Genomic DNA, 18489 nt, shown 5'->3' with positions numbered 1-18489 from the left:
CCAGTGACCTCAAGTAACCTCAGGGCCACTTGACCTTAAGAAACTCCAAGCACCAAGTTACCCAAATGGCCCCTAGTGTTAACACACAGCCACAAAAGTGTGTGTTTGTATATATATATGTGTGTGTGTGAACTCATAGTGGTAGTTGTGTAGTTGGTAGATGTGTATATAATTGTGTACATGCTCTGCTGTCTAACAGCGCAATATTGGGATCCCGAGTGTGTCAAGTCAACACTAGTATATGTTTTATCTCCCTTTTCAATTAGTGTAATACCCAAATCAGTATTCTATGAGTAATTTATTGAAATGTAGTTTAACATAAGAGAAAGATAAGAGAAATTTTACTAAAATAGAGTTCACTTCACTGATAAAATACAATGGCCAAAAATAATGGCTAATGTTATTTGATATGACTCAGATAATATATAGCAGCATGTACATTTCCACCAGCAACAACTAATAATTACAAGGACACACTGATTAATATTCACAAATTATTAAGTGTTTTTCTGCACAGGATTTGTCATTCCACTTGCCATCTGAATACACTTCTACACAGTCCTCCTCTCCTCCAGAATCATTTGGTTCTCCTGTGCTCCAGTTTGTGTATCATATTGCTTCACTACTTAAGTACATAAAGGTACCTTCTGTCAGTCTATTATTTATTCCCAGGAATGGGCTTTTGTTTTGCCTCTCTGCTATTTGTTGTATGGCACTGTTTTCTTCAGAATTTCTTGGAGAAGCTAGGAGGCCACCAGAGCTGGAGCATGCAGCTTGTGAAACTTCAAAGTTGCCTTCAGACCCATCAGTTCTGAATATTTTTTCACCAATAATCATGCCACTTGGGTAGAGTAGAACTAAGAGGACACAGAAGCACAGCATATCCAAATTACTTTCATCACAAAATAACAGTGGCAGCTTCTAGGCAACCTCCTCAGAATGTCGGATTTACTCTTAATTTTGCTGATTCACTCTCATGTCTGATCAGCTGAGTCACATTAGCTTCAAACCAAGAGCTGAAAAGTGTTTCAGTGTCTTGTTGAAACTAAAGGGGAAAATCTTGAGAAAAGGTATGCTCATGACATCTCAGGTTTAGGTGTATGCTTTATTATTGCTATTCAGTACCTGGAAGGTAATTTTGGGTCTAGCCATGAGGAAGGGATGGTATAATAAGGCACACTATCCAGGACTAGCGGTGCTCTTCAGGCTTCCTTATCCCTGGGTATGGTGATTTAATCCTGGGTATGCTACTTACAAGTCACCACCCTCTTTGTGCTTGCTTGGTTACTCTGGATAGCAATAAGATGGAAAATGGTTAAGGCTCTGCCCCTTTCTCTGCGTATTTCCATTCTCTCTCTTCTCACCAGCTCCAGGAAAGCAGCAAGCTCAAAAGTATCCTGTTGTCTGGGTATATGCTCTGAGTCACAATCTAGTCATATATTAAAAATAAAGGTGTCTGAGGCACTACTTATCTCCATATGATCTCCCTAACAGCAGTAGAATTCTACTTAGGTATCACTGTATCTGTTGGAGTTTGCAGAATTATTCCATACTGCACCCGCCAGGCCTCAATCATCCGGTCCCTCGCTGCTCGGCTCTGGATCTTGATGAAGGTCGTTCGCTCCATCCCAAAGGTAATAGGGCCACGAGCTCTCACCTCAGGCAGTCTTATCCCCTCCTAATCCCACCTGCCACGACTTTGATGATTCTACCAGTGGTAGAGGGGTCCAACCGTCCAGGTTTTGGTTGTCCCAGGCCGAGGGATGATGATCTTCATGAGGCTCCAACCTCCCCTGTACCTCACCCTCTACCCAGCCTTGACAGTGTGCTGATGTTGTCTTCCGTGGCCAACCTTCCCTATGCGAGAACTTTTCCTTGGGTCTTGCTTGAGTCTGGATTGTATGGCCAAGTCAAACTGGGCCCTCTAACTCCCCAGCCTGCCGTAGCCCTCCACCTTACTTTACCCTGGTGTCCTGCAATAAAGAAAAAGGAAAATTAACAAGAAAAAGGAAAAGATTCTAGCAACACATTGCTTGCTACCTCTCAATAGTCCACAAATCACTATTCTGTGGCATCTGAGTTACAGCGTGCCCCCACCACCGACTGCTCCTATGTGCCACCTATTCCCTACCCTCAGTGTACCCTATGTGTATCCAACCCTTGACGTCCCTTCCACCTCGAAGAAGAAACCTTCCTCTGATGGGTTCCCTCGGGTCTTCCATCCCGGACGAGTTGGCCTGAGCTAGTCCCTTGACTGTTCACCTTCCTCCTGTGCCATCCACTGGGGCTAGCCTCTGTTGCTGAGGATCCTCCTGGATGCTCTCCTCGTGGCTTCAAAATGATATGCAGCCTGGATACCTTAGCCCTTCTAAGCCCAATAGCAGTATCTGTGTACTGGTGCTAGTCTGGGCATTCTCCTGCCCCAAGGACAGCGTTCTCCAGCTCCCCCTCCTCCTCAGTGGGTCCGGGAGCCACCTTCTCTTCACTCTTCCTCCACCTCTCCTCCTCTTCCATCTTGCTGTCTCTCCTTCTTATCCTTCCATGCTGGCTCTCCTCCCCCTTCTCTCCAGCTGCTGTCACTTTAAACAAACGGTGGCTAATGAGTTGCGCGGGTCCCACCGCTGCTTCCCATCCCGCTGCGGTTCCTGCCGCAGGTTGTCATGGAAATTTTTTGAGTATATGCTGCCAGCACAGAAGAGGTTAAACTGACATGCGCGGTTTGAAGCTGTGAGTGGAAATTTCCAAGGCTCACCCAGTCCTTGCCCACTGGGTGACCTGCAGAGCTGTCAATCATTGTTGACCTACTTTCCCCACAGACGCATGCTCAGATTGTGTCAGCTTCTGACTGAGAGCATGCTCAGTCAGAACCTGACATGAGGTAATCAGATTAGAAATTTCTCTGCGGAGAGCACGCTGATTGGCTACCAAATTGATATAAAAGTTCTGTGAGCCCCTCCCTCGGGGGGAGATCGCGTGGACTAGAGACAGAGGCTGCTGCTGCAGGGACTGTTCCCTGAGTCAGGCTTCAGGGCCTATTGATCTCCTCCTTTGGCTCCGTGGCTTAGTTCTTCGTATTACTCGTTGCATTGCGGTTTTTGACTACGATCATCTGGCTCCTGACTTACCTTTTGAACTGATTAACGGCTTACGATTTCGGATCACCCTCTGGACTTTGTTTAACCCGGTTCTGGATCATCGACCTCGGCTTTCCTCACCAACTACGACTCTGCTCATCCCTCCAACTGATGTCTCCGCTGCTTCATCTTCTGGCTCCTGACCTCGGCTTTCTCATTCGACCACCCGATTTGTCCATTGCTGTGGACTGGCGTCACGCGGTTCATCATCACCGTGTTACAGTTCGTTTTTGTTGTTTGTGATCCCCATTTATGAGCTGTTGACCAGCCCTGGGACTAGGTCTTCGGACTGAACCTCGTGGGCCAACAGACCCCTTTGTTGTTAACTGTTTGTTTGTGTTCCAGCTGTAACTGAAGACCTTTCTGCCTACGCCTGAAGCGTAAGTCAAATAAATTCACCTGTTTTTCTCAATCCGCTCCGAGTCCCTAACTCCAGACTCTACGCCGCTAATCCCACCTGTCCGTATCTAATTGCCACCCCGGCCCACCGTGACCTTGGGGCCCGATCCTTCGGTTCTCCCCGACACAGGTATGGTATTTTTGTTTATTTTTCTTCCTCTTATGTTTTCCATGGGGCGTGTTGTCCCCCAGAGTCCCTCCTTGACCCTTCGGGGTCTGGGTCCTCCCCTTGCCCCAGGACACATACTTTCCATACAAATGGATGGGATATAGAAGCATCTAACAACCCATATAAGGTACCTGAGAATCTGGAACCAAAATTCACTTCTCTGCATGAGCCTGTGAAATGGAATAATGGGAATGAAGATGAGATGAACCTGTTTACTTTTTTGGGTTTTGCTGCTGAGAGCTTGCAGAGCCTTCAGTTGTGCTTGCAAATCACTTATGCGACTTTTAAGAAGATCCATTTCTGCATGAAAACATAATCATGTTATGCCTACATAAATGTACATAAAAATAAGAATTTGTTAAAATTTTGAGTTCAAGAAAGACAAAATTCCAGAGAAATCACCCAACAAAACAGTAGGGGAACATCAGCAAAGACAATATTTGGATTCTAAGTTACTTGAGAAGGGCATTTAGTTCAACTATAAAGTGATACTTACAGCCAAAGCTCTGCACTAACTGGGCATGTCTACATGTGAATTTAAGTGGGCTTAAGTGCAGCAGAGGCACTTCAGCACAGTGCCTGCAGAGACAGATCTGGTGCTGAGAAGCAGCAGGGAGTAGGTTTGGGCAGGCCAGCAGCCCTAGGGGGAATCTCAGGGCTGGGAAAGGGATGCAGCAGGCTGCAGCCCTTTGCAACATGCACCTGTGGCCAAGGAACAGCACCAGCTAGGGGACAGGACAGGTCCTGTCTGGGGGGGGGTCACATGGGGCCTGGTGGGCTCCTGTAGGCAGCCCTGGGTCCTTCAGGCTGCCTGTGCTGTGTGCCCCAAGGCATAAAATGGCTGGTGGCTTTTACAGCCTGCAGCTATGGACTGCCAGAGAACAGTCCAGCCATGGAGGAGGAGAGGAAGCCATCCAGGAGTCCTGGGGCTGGGCTCTGGCTGGCTCCCTAGTGGCTGGATGGACCCAGGACTAAAGTCCCTGATATTAATGCACATTAACATGCCTACACATGTGTTAATATGCTTTGACTAATCCTGCTTAAATTTGATACTTGCTTTATGCAAGTATCAAAATTTAGGTGGGAATAGCCTAAATTTACCATTTTAAGGCACACTGAGGGTGCACATGTATAGATGCACACCCTTAATGTGTCTTAAAATCAGGCTAATGCCCACATGTAGATGCACCCACTGCATTGAAAACTACTCACAGATTCTCAGTCATACCCATGGAAATGCTGGACTTTAACTTTGAATTAAGAAGGAGAAATTATCCATGTTAGCAGTTTTAATAATACATTAAAACTGACCAGTATTAAGTAGTAATGGTGGAACCCCAAGCTTATTTAACACTCTGTGCTTGTAGTATTTGTCTGTCCCCTTGGTATACTTCCATTTGAAGTCCAGGTCTATCAAACTCACTCTTGCAGGTGACTGTTAAGGGCCTTATTCACTTTCAAACTTTCTGGATTGTTATATTTCCACACCTCTGAGGATTTTTTTCATATAACCAGCTATTTCTCTTTAGCCATGCCAATTAATTTCCAGTAGAGGCAAGTCCTACATACCTCTTTTTCCCACAAGCAGTCAAAGCTCACCTAGCACATGTGTAAAGTGTTATTGCATTCAGAATTCAATAAAGGCCTTTGTTTATTCTGTTGCAGAGATTCTTTATATAACCTCCTGTTTCCCTTCAGAAAATACCATCTCCCTTACCTTGGCTTCTACTAAGACCCTCTGGTCTTCTTTCACCTTCTTTCACCTTTGTCACCTTTTGGTCCAGGAGGTCCAGCTTTTTCTGGTGGCCCCTGTAACCCATGCAAAACAAGGGGTGAAGTGGAAAAACAAAAAGATGAGTGAATAATATAATTTTTCTAGTCTTGATACCATTTACAAATGTTTTTACTTAATTGGAGATGAGTACAAATTATAACATTCAAGTGAAAATCCTGAACTTTGGGAAAAATTCAGATCTTGATACAGATTCCAGATGCAGACAAATTGGTCCTCTTGGACTCACTAAACTCTTGGACTCACTAAACCCATGCAAATTGTTCAGAAGTTTGGATTTGTGTTACTCTTACATAGTTATATATAAAAATAGGGATTCTTTTTTTTAAAATGTTGAGTTTTTGGTACTTGCTATGTAATGCAGTTGGTCTGGACATGTTGGAAATATAGGGAAAGTAATAGTTTCTGTCTATATGCTGACTACTATGTAAGTTTTGAGCCTTATGGCTACAAATTGAAGAGACTGGATTCTGTGCTAAGCAACACACAAGTTCTATCTGGTTTTTGAACCATTAGATACTTTACCATATGAAATTATAAATTTATCCAGTTTATATAATTGTCATAAATTGAAATTTATTGAGAGTCTAAGGGGATAATCATCTATTCATACATAAATAATTATATACATCCAGTATTTACTAGTTTACTTAGTAGGATGGGAACATTTTGGCCACTGTGACTTCTGGCTAAGCATAGTCTGGGGAGTTACTATTGTTTTACCTTGATTTCCCTTTTCTCCTTTAGGGCCTTCTTTCCCATCTCTACCTGGTAAACCACTTCTCCCAGGAATTCCACAGGGGATGACTGAGCATGCATTTACTCTCTCCTTACATATGCATTCACTGGAGCTGAATATCCTGGTCATTGACAGTCCCAGGAGGAGAATTTGGAAAGCAAGAGAAAGATGCATAGTTCAAGGGTTTCACCTGGGAATAACAATGAGTAAGTTAGGTACTACCCTAAAGAGCATGACATATTTAAAAGGGCGCCTTCACTGGCAGCACCTCTACACTTGGCTAAATGTCAGGAACGGATTAGGGAGCCCAAAGACTCAGGGAATTAGAGTTTTATGACAGTAAAGCAGTTCAGTTCTATATCTGGTAGAAAAATAATGTATCAAATAATATTTATGGATTCTAATGTTCCATGTAACTTAAGGGCTATTAGCCAATAAGTAGGGCTGTGCACAGCTTTAGTAGACAATTCTATTTGAAGGTGATTTGGCCTGATTCTGTGCCTGAATCTCCAAATCTGAATTAAATCAGGAGACCCATTAAAATGTCCAAATTGAATGGAAGCCTCTGAATCAATTTGGAGAGATTTGGAGATTCAGAAGACTTGCAGCAAACAGAAACTGAGAAGAGTGAGGGAGGTGGGGTGATACTCTATATATGGAAAAGGCAGGGGGTGGGGAAGACTACTCTGATATTGACATCTGTAGCTGGCCAGTGACAGTGATCCTTTCTTACTTACCCTTGCCTACAATCCCTATTGTTATCCCTATCCATTCCTTTCAACTTATTCTTCCCTCAAAATCTTCTTATAAGTTCTTGTTAGTCTGTCTTGCTTCTTTCCCCCCACAAAAAGAAATCTGTGTTTTTCCTGACAGTGTGTCATCACTGCACAGGAAGGCACAACATATGTCACTCACACACGCACGCACACACACACACACACTTTACAGCACACCAAACATTATGAAGCATATTGGAAAGGCAGGTTTCAGGTCTTCTGGCAGAAGAGGGAGAGAGGGCAGAGGGAAAGCTACAAGTTCCCCCCACCCCAAACCTAGAAACACCCTTTTTCCTGGCATGAAGAGTCTTCTGCTACTAGGTGAAGCAAGGATGTGGTAGCAGTGCCTGAACTTGCATCACCACCACTAACATCACTAATCATCATCAGCATGATATTCTCCACCCCAATTTCTGTTCTCAGTGTGAGCCTTCCAGTGCCCGAGGAGGAGCTGGATCTGGAAGAAGAGGGGCTGAGGGCTATAGCAAAGGAAATTCTGGGAAAGGAGGGGGAATCTGAGTTTGTGCTCCACACCCCACAAAGTTCCCCTAGTGTCAGGTCTCCTTCTCTGGAAGGCACTTGGGGCAGGTGGCTCAGCTCCTCCTGTTGTTATGCCTCTGCCTGGTGAGGAGGGGGATAAGACAGGATCCCTACCCTCAACCCAGAAGTGGGTAGGTAGTGTAGCGTGTGATCATTTTGAGGTGGCAGATGATCCCAGGTATGCTACCTGTCAGCACTGCCAAAGGCAGATCAGGCAGGGAAAGGACATGAAACAATTTGCCACCATGATGCTGCTGCTGCATCTCAGAAAGCAGCACCCCCACTTTTCCTTTGTTCCTCCTCAGCCTGGCACCAGTGGGAACATGCCCAAAAAGAAGTCTCCCTCACTTCAAAGGCCCCATCCCCAAGAAGCAGAGGCAGGCCACCCTGGACTAGTGAAAAGGTGGAGACAAAGGGGACACATTCTGAAGGCAAGTGAGGTCACTCAGAGCACTGGGGAGATGCTTGCTTTGGATGGCCATCCCTTCTCCTTAGTTAAGCATCCAGGGTTCAGGCAGCTCATGGTGCTCATGGCCACATCATACAAAGTGCCTGCATGCACTACGTTTAGCAGGACAGTGGTGTCCTCCCTGTATGAGGTATGCAGAGAGTACTTGAGGGAGGAACTGTGGAAGGCAGGTCTGCAGGTAGCCTTGCACTTCATCTCAGACATCTGCAGCAGCTGGGGTGGAGATCATGCCTACCTTTCCCACACAGGGCACTTGTGCGATCAGTCAGGGCTTTGGTGGGATCTCCTTCAAGCAGAGGTGATGGATGGGTCCCACACAGCCAGGGAGATCATGGTGGCCATGAACCTCATAGTACAGGGGTGGCTCATTGGGCAGGGTGAGCTCATCTGTGGGTTCATGGTCACCAACAATAGGGCCAATATGGTCAAGGTGGTGCATGATGCCAACTTTGTTGGCATCCGGTGTTTGGCACACAAGTTCCACCTCATAGTCAGCTGAATCAAATCAGGACAGTGTTTTGAATCACCAAATCGAAACACTATCCCTCCAAATCAGCTGAATCCAAATCCAAAGTGAATACTTGCTGCTTCTCACTGGCCTACCAATAAGTCTGTGAAGGCTGGCATAGGATACAATAGTTTTGAGAATCAGGCAAAAGAGAAAAGAGAAACACCAAAGATCCTCTTTGGCACCTGTTTGATCAGAATTCATTTAACTTCTGTACTGGCCAGAAGAAAGACAGAAAGCTACATGCTGGGTACAAAGAGGCAAAGGTGCAGTACTTTGTGACTAAGATAGCTGGAGAGAGAAGCTGTACAACCTGCCTCGGTGCACATAAGTCTCAAAAGAGAAGCTAGTGTCATGTTGGAAAGAGCAGTGGTTTCCAGTTGTTTAATGCCAAGTATTTATTATTCAATATTTCCAAAACTGTACAATTTAGAAAAATAGGGGGCAGGTTCCAAGTATCATAATTGACACTTAATCACAAGCCCACAACCTTGGAATTTTTGAATCCCAAAATTTTACTCATATAGGGATCTTCTTCAAGGTTTATAAGACCAACATGAGGGAAGACCAGCAAAATAATCACAACGATAATCTATGATCATTATTAAAAGTTGGGAATAGTGGTTAGAGAAAAGCACAGAGAGAAAACAAAGTAGAATCTCCACAAGCAACGAACAAATGTTCCCAGATTGGGGTATTCTGATTATGCCAAAGAAAGGCTTCCAAATGGAAATTGCCATCGCTATTTTTAGCTAGTCACTTTTGATGAAACAACTAACCTTAACACATATGGCAAGTGGATTCTTACCTTTAGGAGAAATAATGGGTGTGAGATAAAAGTCTAAATAAATCCTAAACCCATTACATGCAGTTGATCCAACAAAATATAACACCCATAAAAATCTTTGCCTCTCTAAATACTTACTAAAGAATTGAGTACGGTTAATTATAAGTAAAAGGAACAGGACATCTTCATGACTTGAATTATTCCTATATGTCCTCACTAGTTTATGCTAATTACTTTCAAATACACCTGTTTATGTTCTGTAGAGTACATGCCTACAACATTAGTTGCATCTACACTTGATTGGTGAACTGTTGGTTATATACATGCAAGGTACTAATGAACTAATAAAGTGTTAGCTAGTAAAGAACATGAAGAGTACTGCATTGAAAAGTATTATTCAAGATAAAACAAAATAACCTTGCTCTGAAAATAATCTAATAAAATTAGAAAGCTGAAGAACATGGAACTGAATAGAGACGGGTTAGCCTAATTAAATCCATTCCATAGAATGGATTGGCAAATTTAGCTTGTTAGATTTCAGATTTAAAGTCTGCTGCCTTGGAAATAAATCATCAAGTTGACACTCTTCTATGCTTTCAGGGGATGACTGGACCTTCCACCTGCACAAGCCAAAAGCATGCTGAATATCAGAGTAGGCAATCATCCTTCTCCATGAGCATACCCCAATTTAACTTGGAGTCAAATTAGACCATTCCTTTACTCATAAACATCATGTTCAGAAGGTCAGCAGTAAAGTCTCTGCATGGGTAGCTGCCTTAAGGTGTTTAGCCAGCATGGCATGGGGTGCCCATGGAGTACAATGGTATGTACCCTGGCAAAATATTGTGCTCCTGTATGGTCCAGAAGTTGTCACACTAAACTTCTATACATAACCATGTGCTGAGACTCATACCAGGCTGCACAACTTACACATTCCCTGTACTTTTGGGCATTAGACCAAGTGATATAAGAAGACAGATCCCAACACCATTACTGGCAATAGATGCAAGAGATGACAAAAATCACCTGCTCCATCATTTATTAACTAACCTGAACATATGGAGGCTTAGGAGGCTTAAAAATCATAAACCATTTGTACATGAAACCCACAAGCTCCTGGAAGAGATTGGGGATGCTGAACCAAATCTATAGGCAGCACGGAGTGGGCCAGCTACTGGGAAAGATCAGACCTATTCCTACAGCATTTTATACCAACACCAAAAGAGTCCCACTGGGCATGACCTTGACAGAAAAGCATGGATCAAGCTGAGCAGACTGAGATCTGGATACAGATGCTTCAAAACAACACTTCACAAGCTGAACATCTTGGACAGCCTCCTGAGTGAATGCAGTGTCCACCAAACAGTACACTGCTTAATAAAAAGTTGCAATCTTTACAAATGACCAAAAGGGGCTGATGTAATCTGTGCATTGAGTGATAATACCAGACAGTGATGCATACATGTGGAAGCCATACAAAAGAAGAAGAAGGGGATGATTCATAGTGTTCAGGAATACAGCCTGATTTTGCCAATCTCCTGTCAGTCAGGAGTTAGGTTTGCAAAATGAAAAAATGTGTGAATTCTATTGCAGCTTCATTTTATTTATTAACCATTCTCACACGGTTGTGTGTGAGGATTAATGTTAAGGTTTCAATGACCGCTCCCAAGAAAGACCAGTAGTTGGGAGCTGATGCACATAAAATATTTTTGAGACTCTTCTTGAAGTCTTCCTCTTACATTTCGTTTCATTGGTGCAAATAGAGTTGGCATCTCCTACCCCAGCCTTTCTGTCCCCAGGTATCACTCTCACTTGCTTCCTCTGCCTGCTCTGCTGCTCTGCTTTCTGCTCTTTACTCTGTCTTCTTGCCCTATCTTCTCCTATTTTCTGCTTCCTGTCCTGTTCTCCCTTCCTGATCTCCTGCTCTGCTTTCTGCATCCTACCTTATCAGTTGCTGTGCTGTCTGTCCCCTCCCTGATCTGCCAGGTGTCACAGAGGCTGACCATGCCACTTGTGGCACTCAAACTCCAGGTTGGCCACCAATTGTATCCTACCCTATCCTTTTTCTAATTGTATGTACTTCGAGTTCATTCCTACATTCTCAATTATACTATTAGGTGTAAAAATTAATTCATCTGACATGACATATTTGAAAAGAAAATCAGACCGGCAATTCTATTTAGACTTCAAGGATAGTAGGCAGCTTTTTTTCCAATGCAGTGTCTAATTTATTTTCTCACCAAGACTAAAAATATTTGTCATATGCTTTGTTTTTCAAGCCAGTATGGGAAAGGAACTCAGTTATGTACATTCCTGTAAGGAGCACATATTTTGGAAAGAAGCAGCATCTGGATTAAAGCAGTAATACCAAATGAAATTTAAGGGATGATATGATGGAACAATTATAAATATTTTATACTTTTGCATTTGCAAACTGCAGTTTTCTTTTGATGAAGGAAGCAATTTTTTGAAGTCTAAATGTTAGCAATTTTAAAAAGTAGCATTTTTACCACATCACTGAAGTATGTAAAAAGCTTAGCCAACTGCATCACTCTGTTGCTGAAACATAACCACCTCTGGGTGAGTCACAGTAATAATACACAGTAGTTTAAATCAAATACCCTACTACTTTTTCACTTCTGTATGCCCCCCCCAAAAGCAAAACAAAAAACCAAAACCCTGCTAAATTTGTGCAAATGAATTTACTTGGTTAATTAAGCGTGTGCCCGTCTGGTCTTGAACAACTGGTCATGTGCCACGTGGCCCTGGATGTTCGGGGGTGTTCGTCTGTCCGTCCCTGCCATCCCGCTGCGTGGATGTCTCTCTCCTGAGTAGTCTCTCCCCAGTCTCGCCTGCCATGACTTTGGATCTTGTTCTAGTGGTGGGTGTCCGACTGTCGGGGTCCCTCGATTATGGGACAGCTGTATGGCGCTCTGCGAGGCTCACCTCCCCTCTAACTCACCCTTACACCCTGCCTTGATGGGTTCACGATGTTCTTCAGCCAGTTTCCCCAACTGTTGGGGCTCTGCAGATGCTTGCTGAGATGGATATCAGCCTGCGGGGCCTAGCCCTACCTCCACCAACAGCACCTAACCTCTGCCTTGCCTCCCAGGGGATAGTAACCCCTTCTAGGCCTGAGCAACACTTGGGCTCTAGATGTCTTGCACCACAACCCCTCCAAAAGTGGGAAACAAAAAGAAGTTATCAAAGACAAGGAAAAAAAAAGGAAGATATGCAAAAGGGGGGGGGGGGCCCTCTGCCCTCTTCCCATCTACGCTCACAGTCTGCCCACCAATGCCAGGCTTTAGATGCCTGAGATCCCTAGTTAGCCCTAAACTGGGTCTGGGCTAGACTGCAGGTTTCAGCGCTCCCCTTCTCACTCTTTGTCCCACCTGTGGGCTAACTGGACCCGTGGTGGCCCTTCTCCATGTACCTCCCCCACATCCCTCATCGGGGGGGCTCTATGCCACTGGGACCTGTCTTTTGCAGCCCCCTTGTGCTGTTTATGCCCTTCACCCCCTACCTGGGGTGCCTCTTCAAGCCCCCCAGAGCCCAGGATGATCCCACCTAGTCCGGCATCTTGGTGGCGGCTGTCCCCTCCAGCTCCTCAGTAGTAGCCCCTTGTGTCATGCTCCTTCCGCTCTTTCTGGTCTTCTGAGCCATGTCCTTGGTCTGAGGGAGTGGCAACTGCTTCCTTGCTCTTTGTGCTGCCACTGGCAGCATTGTTCCCACGGCGGACTTTGCTGTGCTCACCCGTGTTGGGAGAGGCAACTTCCCACCCTTTTCTCCCCCATACGGGCTGTGGGAGAATTCTCCCTGTTAAGGTCCCTGCAGATCTCCCCCCTCCTTCCTTGCCAGTGGCTTCTTTTATATCCGCCGGCCGACTCCTGGTGCTGTTGTTATCTGCTGGCCGCAGCTGTATAAAGACGTGGCTAATGAGCTGCTCCGGTCCCGCCTCCATTTTTGGCTTTGCCGCTGATCCTGCTGCAGGTAAGAAGTTTTTTGTTCCTTTTCTTTTACTTTTGCTTTCTTTGGTGGGTTCCAGGCCCCAGGGTTCCCCTGGCTCCTCGGGGTCTGCCCCTCTTTCTCTCTGACATAATGCCCCCCTTAAGCTGCCTTGGGGCTGTTTATTTAGGGCCGTGGTCTTCCTACCTGACTGGTCCAGCTCTTCTCTTTGCTTTTGTCCTTCCTTGTCATCTTGTGGAGTAGCCTCGCACCTAGACAAGAAGTATGCTGTTATGTTGGTGCTGCCTGGTTGATGTACTATTTGAAATTTAAAGGGTTGTAACGCCAGTTCCCATCTCATGATATGTGCATTGTCTGTTTTTGCCATTCCCAGCCATCTCAGTGGAGTGTGATCCGTTATTAATGTAAATTCTTGGCCCATTGAATAATATCTGAAGTGGTCCACTGCCCATCATATTGCTAAGCATTCTCGTTCAATTGTGGCGTACCTTGTCTCCGCTGGTAACAACTTCTGACTAGCATAGGCCACCAGTTTTTCCATTCCTCCATCCTCCTATGTCAGCACGGCCCCTATGGCTGTTTCCAATACATCCGTCTGTAATACAAAGGGTTTCATGACAACCGGGGCACGTACCACTATGTCCTCACACAGAGCCTTCTTTAGTTGAAGAAAGCTTCTAATCATTTCTCCCAACCAAAGGTTTTCTTCATGGCCCTTTTAGTGTGTCTGACAGCAGGGCCACTAAGTCTGAAAAACGTGGCACAAAGTGGCGGTAGTAGTTAACTAGGCCTAGAAAACACCAGAGTTGCTTCGGCGTTTGCGGGGGGGCTTGGAACTTATGAATGGCCTCCACTTTATCAGCTAGGGGTCTGATGGTTCCTTGTCCTACCAAAAATCCTAAATAGTTTGTTTGGCGATGTGCCATTGCGTACTTTCAGGGGTTCACCGTTAATCCTGCCTTCCATAATTCCATGAGCACCACCCCCAAGGCCTGCAAGTGTTGGGACCAGGACTATGTAAAAATGATACAACAGTGGATGTCATACCTCGAACCGTGGATATAGCGCCACAGCCGATGTCGATACACCTTCCGTGGCCTCCCTAGCTGTAGCTTGCAATCCTTGTAGTTCTTCATCTTCTTCTTGGGCTTCCCGGAACTGTTGGTTGCTTATCACATCATGTAAATCAAGTCCTTCAGGGTCACTATCGGCCCCTCCGTCACTGTTAACCTCTCCCAACCATCCTTCCTGCCTCCATAAGTTTCGGTGATTACTTTGTACGTCCCAGACCCTCTCTAGAGTGTCATATAAGGGGTTCCAATCCCGCCCCAACAACATATCGCATGCCAAATGAGGCACACCGTCATGAGGTTGGTCCTGATCGAGGATTGGATGCACCCTGAGTCCAGGACGGCCCATATTGGGCATTCTTCTACTTGGACTTGCACCATGGGTCTTTCCCAGATCATGTCTTCCCCACCACTGCTGAAACTACAATCCACTGGTTCAGTGTGTGGGGTTTCCTTGTGACCCTTGGACGCTCCCCGAAATGAGGGATCCGGTCACCACCTTTTGACTACACAGTTTGGGCATTCCTTGGCAAAGTGTCCGGCCTTCCTACAATGGAAGCAAATGGTGTCACGTGTCTGCCCCTTGGGAGGAAATTGCCACTTCTCTTGCTCCTTGGGACCTGGAGGAGGATGAGCATGAGCCCGCTTTTCCCTGGGATAGTAGACCTCGGAGTCCGCAAAGGCTTCAGTCAATTTCAGGGCCTCATTGCAGTTCGGTGGTGAATACTGTCAGTCCTCCAGATCATTGAGGAAATGTTCCAGGATGATTTGGTCTATTAATGAGTCACAGTCACACGTTGCTACGTTAATCCATTTTCCAAATATGTCCCTCAAGCGTTGTAGTAAGAGCAGTGGGTCCTTTTCTTTGGCCCCCTTCTTGGCCCGGAACAGGCACCTGTAATGTTCAGGGTTAATCTCTAACGTATACAATATTGCCACCTTGACAGCCTCATAGTCCCAGGCTTCATCCCTGGGGAGCACTTGGGATGCCACTTGGGCCTTCCCCATGACCAAGGCACCTAACTGACTGGCCCAGTACCCCTTGTCCAGGCCAGTCAGGATAACGTGCCTCTCGAAGGCCTCGATATATGCCTCTAGGTCATCCTCACTGGTCATTTGGGGCATCTTGAATGAGGTCAGGCCATGCTGCAGCCAATCTTGTTGACGCTCTAGCATTTGTTGCTGCATATCCAAAATCTGTGTCAGCATCTGTAAATTTTGGCCGAACATATCAGGAGGATTCATGGCCACTGGTTGCATTGTGAATTGTTCTTCTGGGCTTGGGCTCTCAGGGACGTTTCCAGCCAATGCACCACTTTGTGCCTGTCTGGTCTTGAACATTCGGAAACGTGCCACGCGGCCCTGGATGTTCGGGGGTGTTTGTCTGTTCGGGGTGTGTTCAGGGCTGTTCCGCTGAGTGGATGTCTCTGGCAGTTCCTCTGACACCTTCCCAGGTGTAGATGGCAGAGCAGGAAGAACACTGTTATCGCTAAGGTGACATGATATTCACAATTTATTCACATAATGAACCAGAAGCATTGGTGGTCTCTTTTTATCTTTACTAGCACCCCTCACACTCAAACATGTGTTCCTAGCTTCTTGTGACAAAAGTCATGAGAACAAACAACTCCCCAGTGAGTGCCTCAGTGGAGAGGCGTGCATGATGGCCTCAGAGCAGGATTAGTGTTACTTTGGGAAGGGAGTGCTGGTCTAACCCTCCATGCTCCAGAGTGGAGATTTGATTGTGCTTGGTGCGGAGAAAGGATCTGCAGACTCTGATAGAGCTATAGAGTCTGGGAAGTATGGTCCCACCCTCAGAGGATACCATCCCTGCAGCTGTCACCCTGCTGCACCTTAACACACACAGGGTCACCCATGTCACAAGTTTTGCTTGTCCACAGCTTGAGGTGCAGTTCCCCCCAAAACCCTGCACCGATCTTCTTGAAAATTGGCAGGCTTTGTGGCCTTAGTAAGAGCTACCACCCCTGCAGTTTTGACCCCCCTGTGTTGTAACACATAGATGTGACAGGAGCTTTCCTTTCAAGAATTTGGGGTACAGTTTCCCCCAAGCCCCTGCACTGACCTTGAAACTTGGCGAGCTCCATTGCCTCACCAGGGGCTACCACTCCTGCAGTTTTCACCCCCTGTGGTGTAACACACAGCTGTGACATGAGTTTGGCTTTCAAGAATTTGGGGTACAGCTCACTTCAAATCCCTGCACTGATCTTCTTGAAACTTGTCAGGTTTCATGATCTCAGCAGAGGCTACCATCCCTGCAAGTTTCGTCCAAATCAGACAAAAAACAACAAAGTTATAGATATTTTGTTGATTCCCCCATTATACCCTATGGCCGGATCTCCAAGGCAGCTCCAAAGCTTTGGAGCCACTTCGGCTGGATTGAGGCAGAAACCCGGTCCAGAGCTCTGGATTGGATCACTGCCATCTGAAGTGGCTGGATCCAAAGCTGGATTGGATTGCTGCCGACTTGCAAAGGCCTACTAAATGCTGAGGTTCCCAGGATCTCAACTGGCACGAATTAGTGACTCTGCCAGTAAAAAAAGATTTTTTTGTGTGATTTCTCAGTTGGTCTAATAAAAGCTATTCATCTCTGAATTAAGAGGTCTAGATTTTTTTATTTCTTTTTATCTCAGACCAATACGACTACCAAATACATCCCTGACTCTGCCTGTGGCATGGGTCTATGTGAGAAGCTGTAAGCAGGAGCCACTGGGATAAACTTATGTGGCAGGCTCTGTATATGCTTGCAGAGCCTGACATAGACTGTGTTCTTGGGATCCAAGGAGGTAGTAGGACAGGAGAATAGGGGCCAGGAAAAGATTGAAACAGGAGAAAATGAGGAGCACATTTTGAGACTGCTGGGTCTGTCAGAAGGTACCTGTGCTTAAGTGAAGGGGTTTGCTAATGCTGTTCTGGAGTAGAATAAGAGCCGGGATGGACTCAGGCATCCATGTGTGATCCTATTCCACACATTTTCAAGTTTGAAAATCTATTAATGCATCTCTTTTATAACACACCATCATCCTACACTTAAAACTGAGTCACAAAAAAGCTCTGGGTGTGACGGAGGAGGAGGACAATGTTCCACCTACCTTTTGCAGTAACTGTTTTTATGGACTTGAGGAGAGTGGAACAGAATTGCAGCTAGCCCCTAACACCATTTACACATCTAATATGTGGAATAGAATCTGGCCCCATATGTCTCCATTACTAGACCCTGAAATAAGTGCAGCAGTTCCCAGGGAAAGGGCAGACTTATTTTCTCTTCCATGGATTGAAACTCTGTTTGTTATTCTTTGAAGAGAAGAAGAGAGCAGCTCTTGCCATGTACAATTCTGGCACTGCCTTCTGACAAGTGAAGCAATAGAAATTTGATTCTGGTTTGGTAAGTACTGAGCATTACTTTGGGCTGTAGTCCTCTTTCCTCAATGAGCCTATTGAGAGGTTCTAGTGTATAGTATAATCCAACCCTTCCCTACCCAGATGTGCTTCCCAGAGCATCTGCTCTACATGGATTCACATTAGCCAGCTCTAAGTCTACAACTCTTTTAACTTGCCTGTGCATCCCAAGTCTAGTGCCATGAGGTGTGCAATTGCACTTCCTCCAGAAAGGCTTCAGGGAGAATTCTGTGGGGTGGGTGAGGTTCAGCAGGACAAGGGGGATGTGTCTGTGTCTCCTTGGTGTGGTGTTTCAGTAGCTATTGCAGGTGTACTTGTGTTCTGAGAAGAGGTAGCTTCCTGCATCTTCTTAGAGCTTCCTGTGAGCAAGCCCTCTGAGCAAAGTATGGGGGCCTTCCCTGAGTGTGCAATTTCCAAGGATGTGGAGCAAAGTTCTTTCTATAGCTCCAGAGAGCCTGCAGCATGAGCCAGCTCCAGGTTGGTATACTCTTGCTCTCCCTCTAGACCAGTGATTCTCAACCAGAATCCCTGGGTTGTCTTGAGATCCTTTCAAGAGTACTATGTGGAGAAGCACACAACTTTAACACTGTTAGGTGTGCAAAAATGATACACAAGACAAACCTAGAGACTTCAAATAGGAAGCCACAGTATTAAAAAGATTCTGACCTGTTGTGATTTTTCTGAGTCCTTTGCAACAGAAAAAATGCCCTATTAAGTTTCCAT

At 45.6% G+C, this 18489-nt stretch overlaps 2 protein-coding genes across 2 annotated transcripts; both read right to left on the bottom strand.

The window, feature by feature from the left end:
- Nucleotides 1-285: 285 nt before the first annotated feature.
- Nucleotides 286-7423, bottom strand: LOC149859676 (pulmonary surfactant-associated protein D-like). The gene is made up of 4 exons (XM_090058702.1): nucleotides 6218-7423; nucleotides 3919-4002; nucleotides 1960-1973; nucleotides 286-921 (listed from the first exon to the last, which is right to left on the bottom strand). The coding sequence occupies exons 1-4, from the start codon at nucleotides 6405-6407 to the stop codon at nucleotides 610-612; spliced, it is 600 nt and encodes a 199-aa protein (XP_089914828.1). The 5' UTR covers nucleotides 6408-7423; the 3' UTR covers nucleotides 286-609.
- Nucleotides 7424-12027: 4604 nt separating this feature from the next.
- On the bottom strand, nucleotides 12028-16063 carry LOC149859675 (uncharacterized). Its single transcript, XM_090058223.1, has 4 exons — nucleotides 14327-16063; nucleotides 13768-13874; nucleotides 13466-13530; nucleotides 12028-13297 (listed from the first exon to the last, which is right to left on the bottom strand). The coding sequence occupies exons 2-4, from the start codon at nucleotides 13818-13820 to the stop codon at nucleotides 12921-12923; spliced, it is 495 nt and encodes a 164-aa protein (XP_089914349.1). The 5' UTR covers nucleotides 13821-13874; nucleotides 14327-16063; the 3' UTR covers nucleotides 12028-12920.
- Nucleotides 16064-18489: the final 2426 nt, after the last annotated feature.

This window comes from Crocodylus siamensis, chromosome 7 (genome assembly GCF_052110815.1).
Source record: "Crocodylus siamensis isolate JL-2025a chromosome 7, ASM5211081v1, whole genome shotgun sequence".
NCBI lineage: Eukaryota > Metazoa > Chordata > Crocodylia > Crocodylidae > Crocodylus > Crocodylus siamensis.
This window is presented reverse-complemented; position numbering and strand designations above follow the sequence as displayed.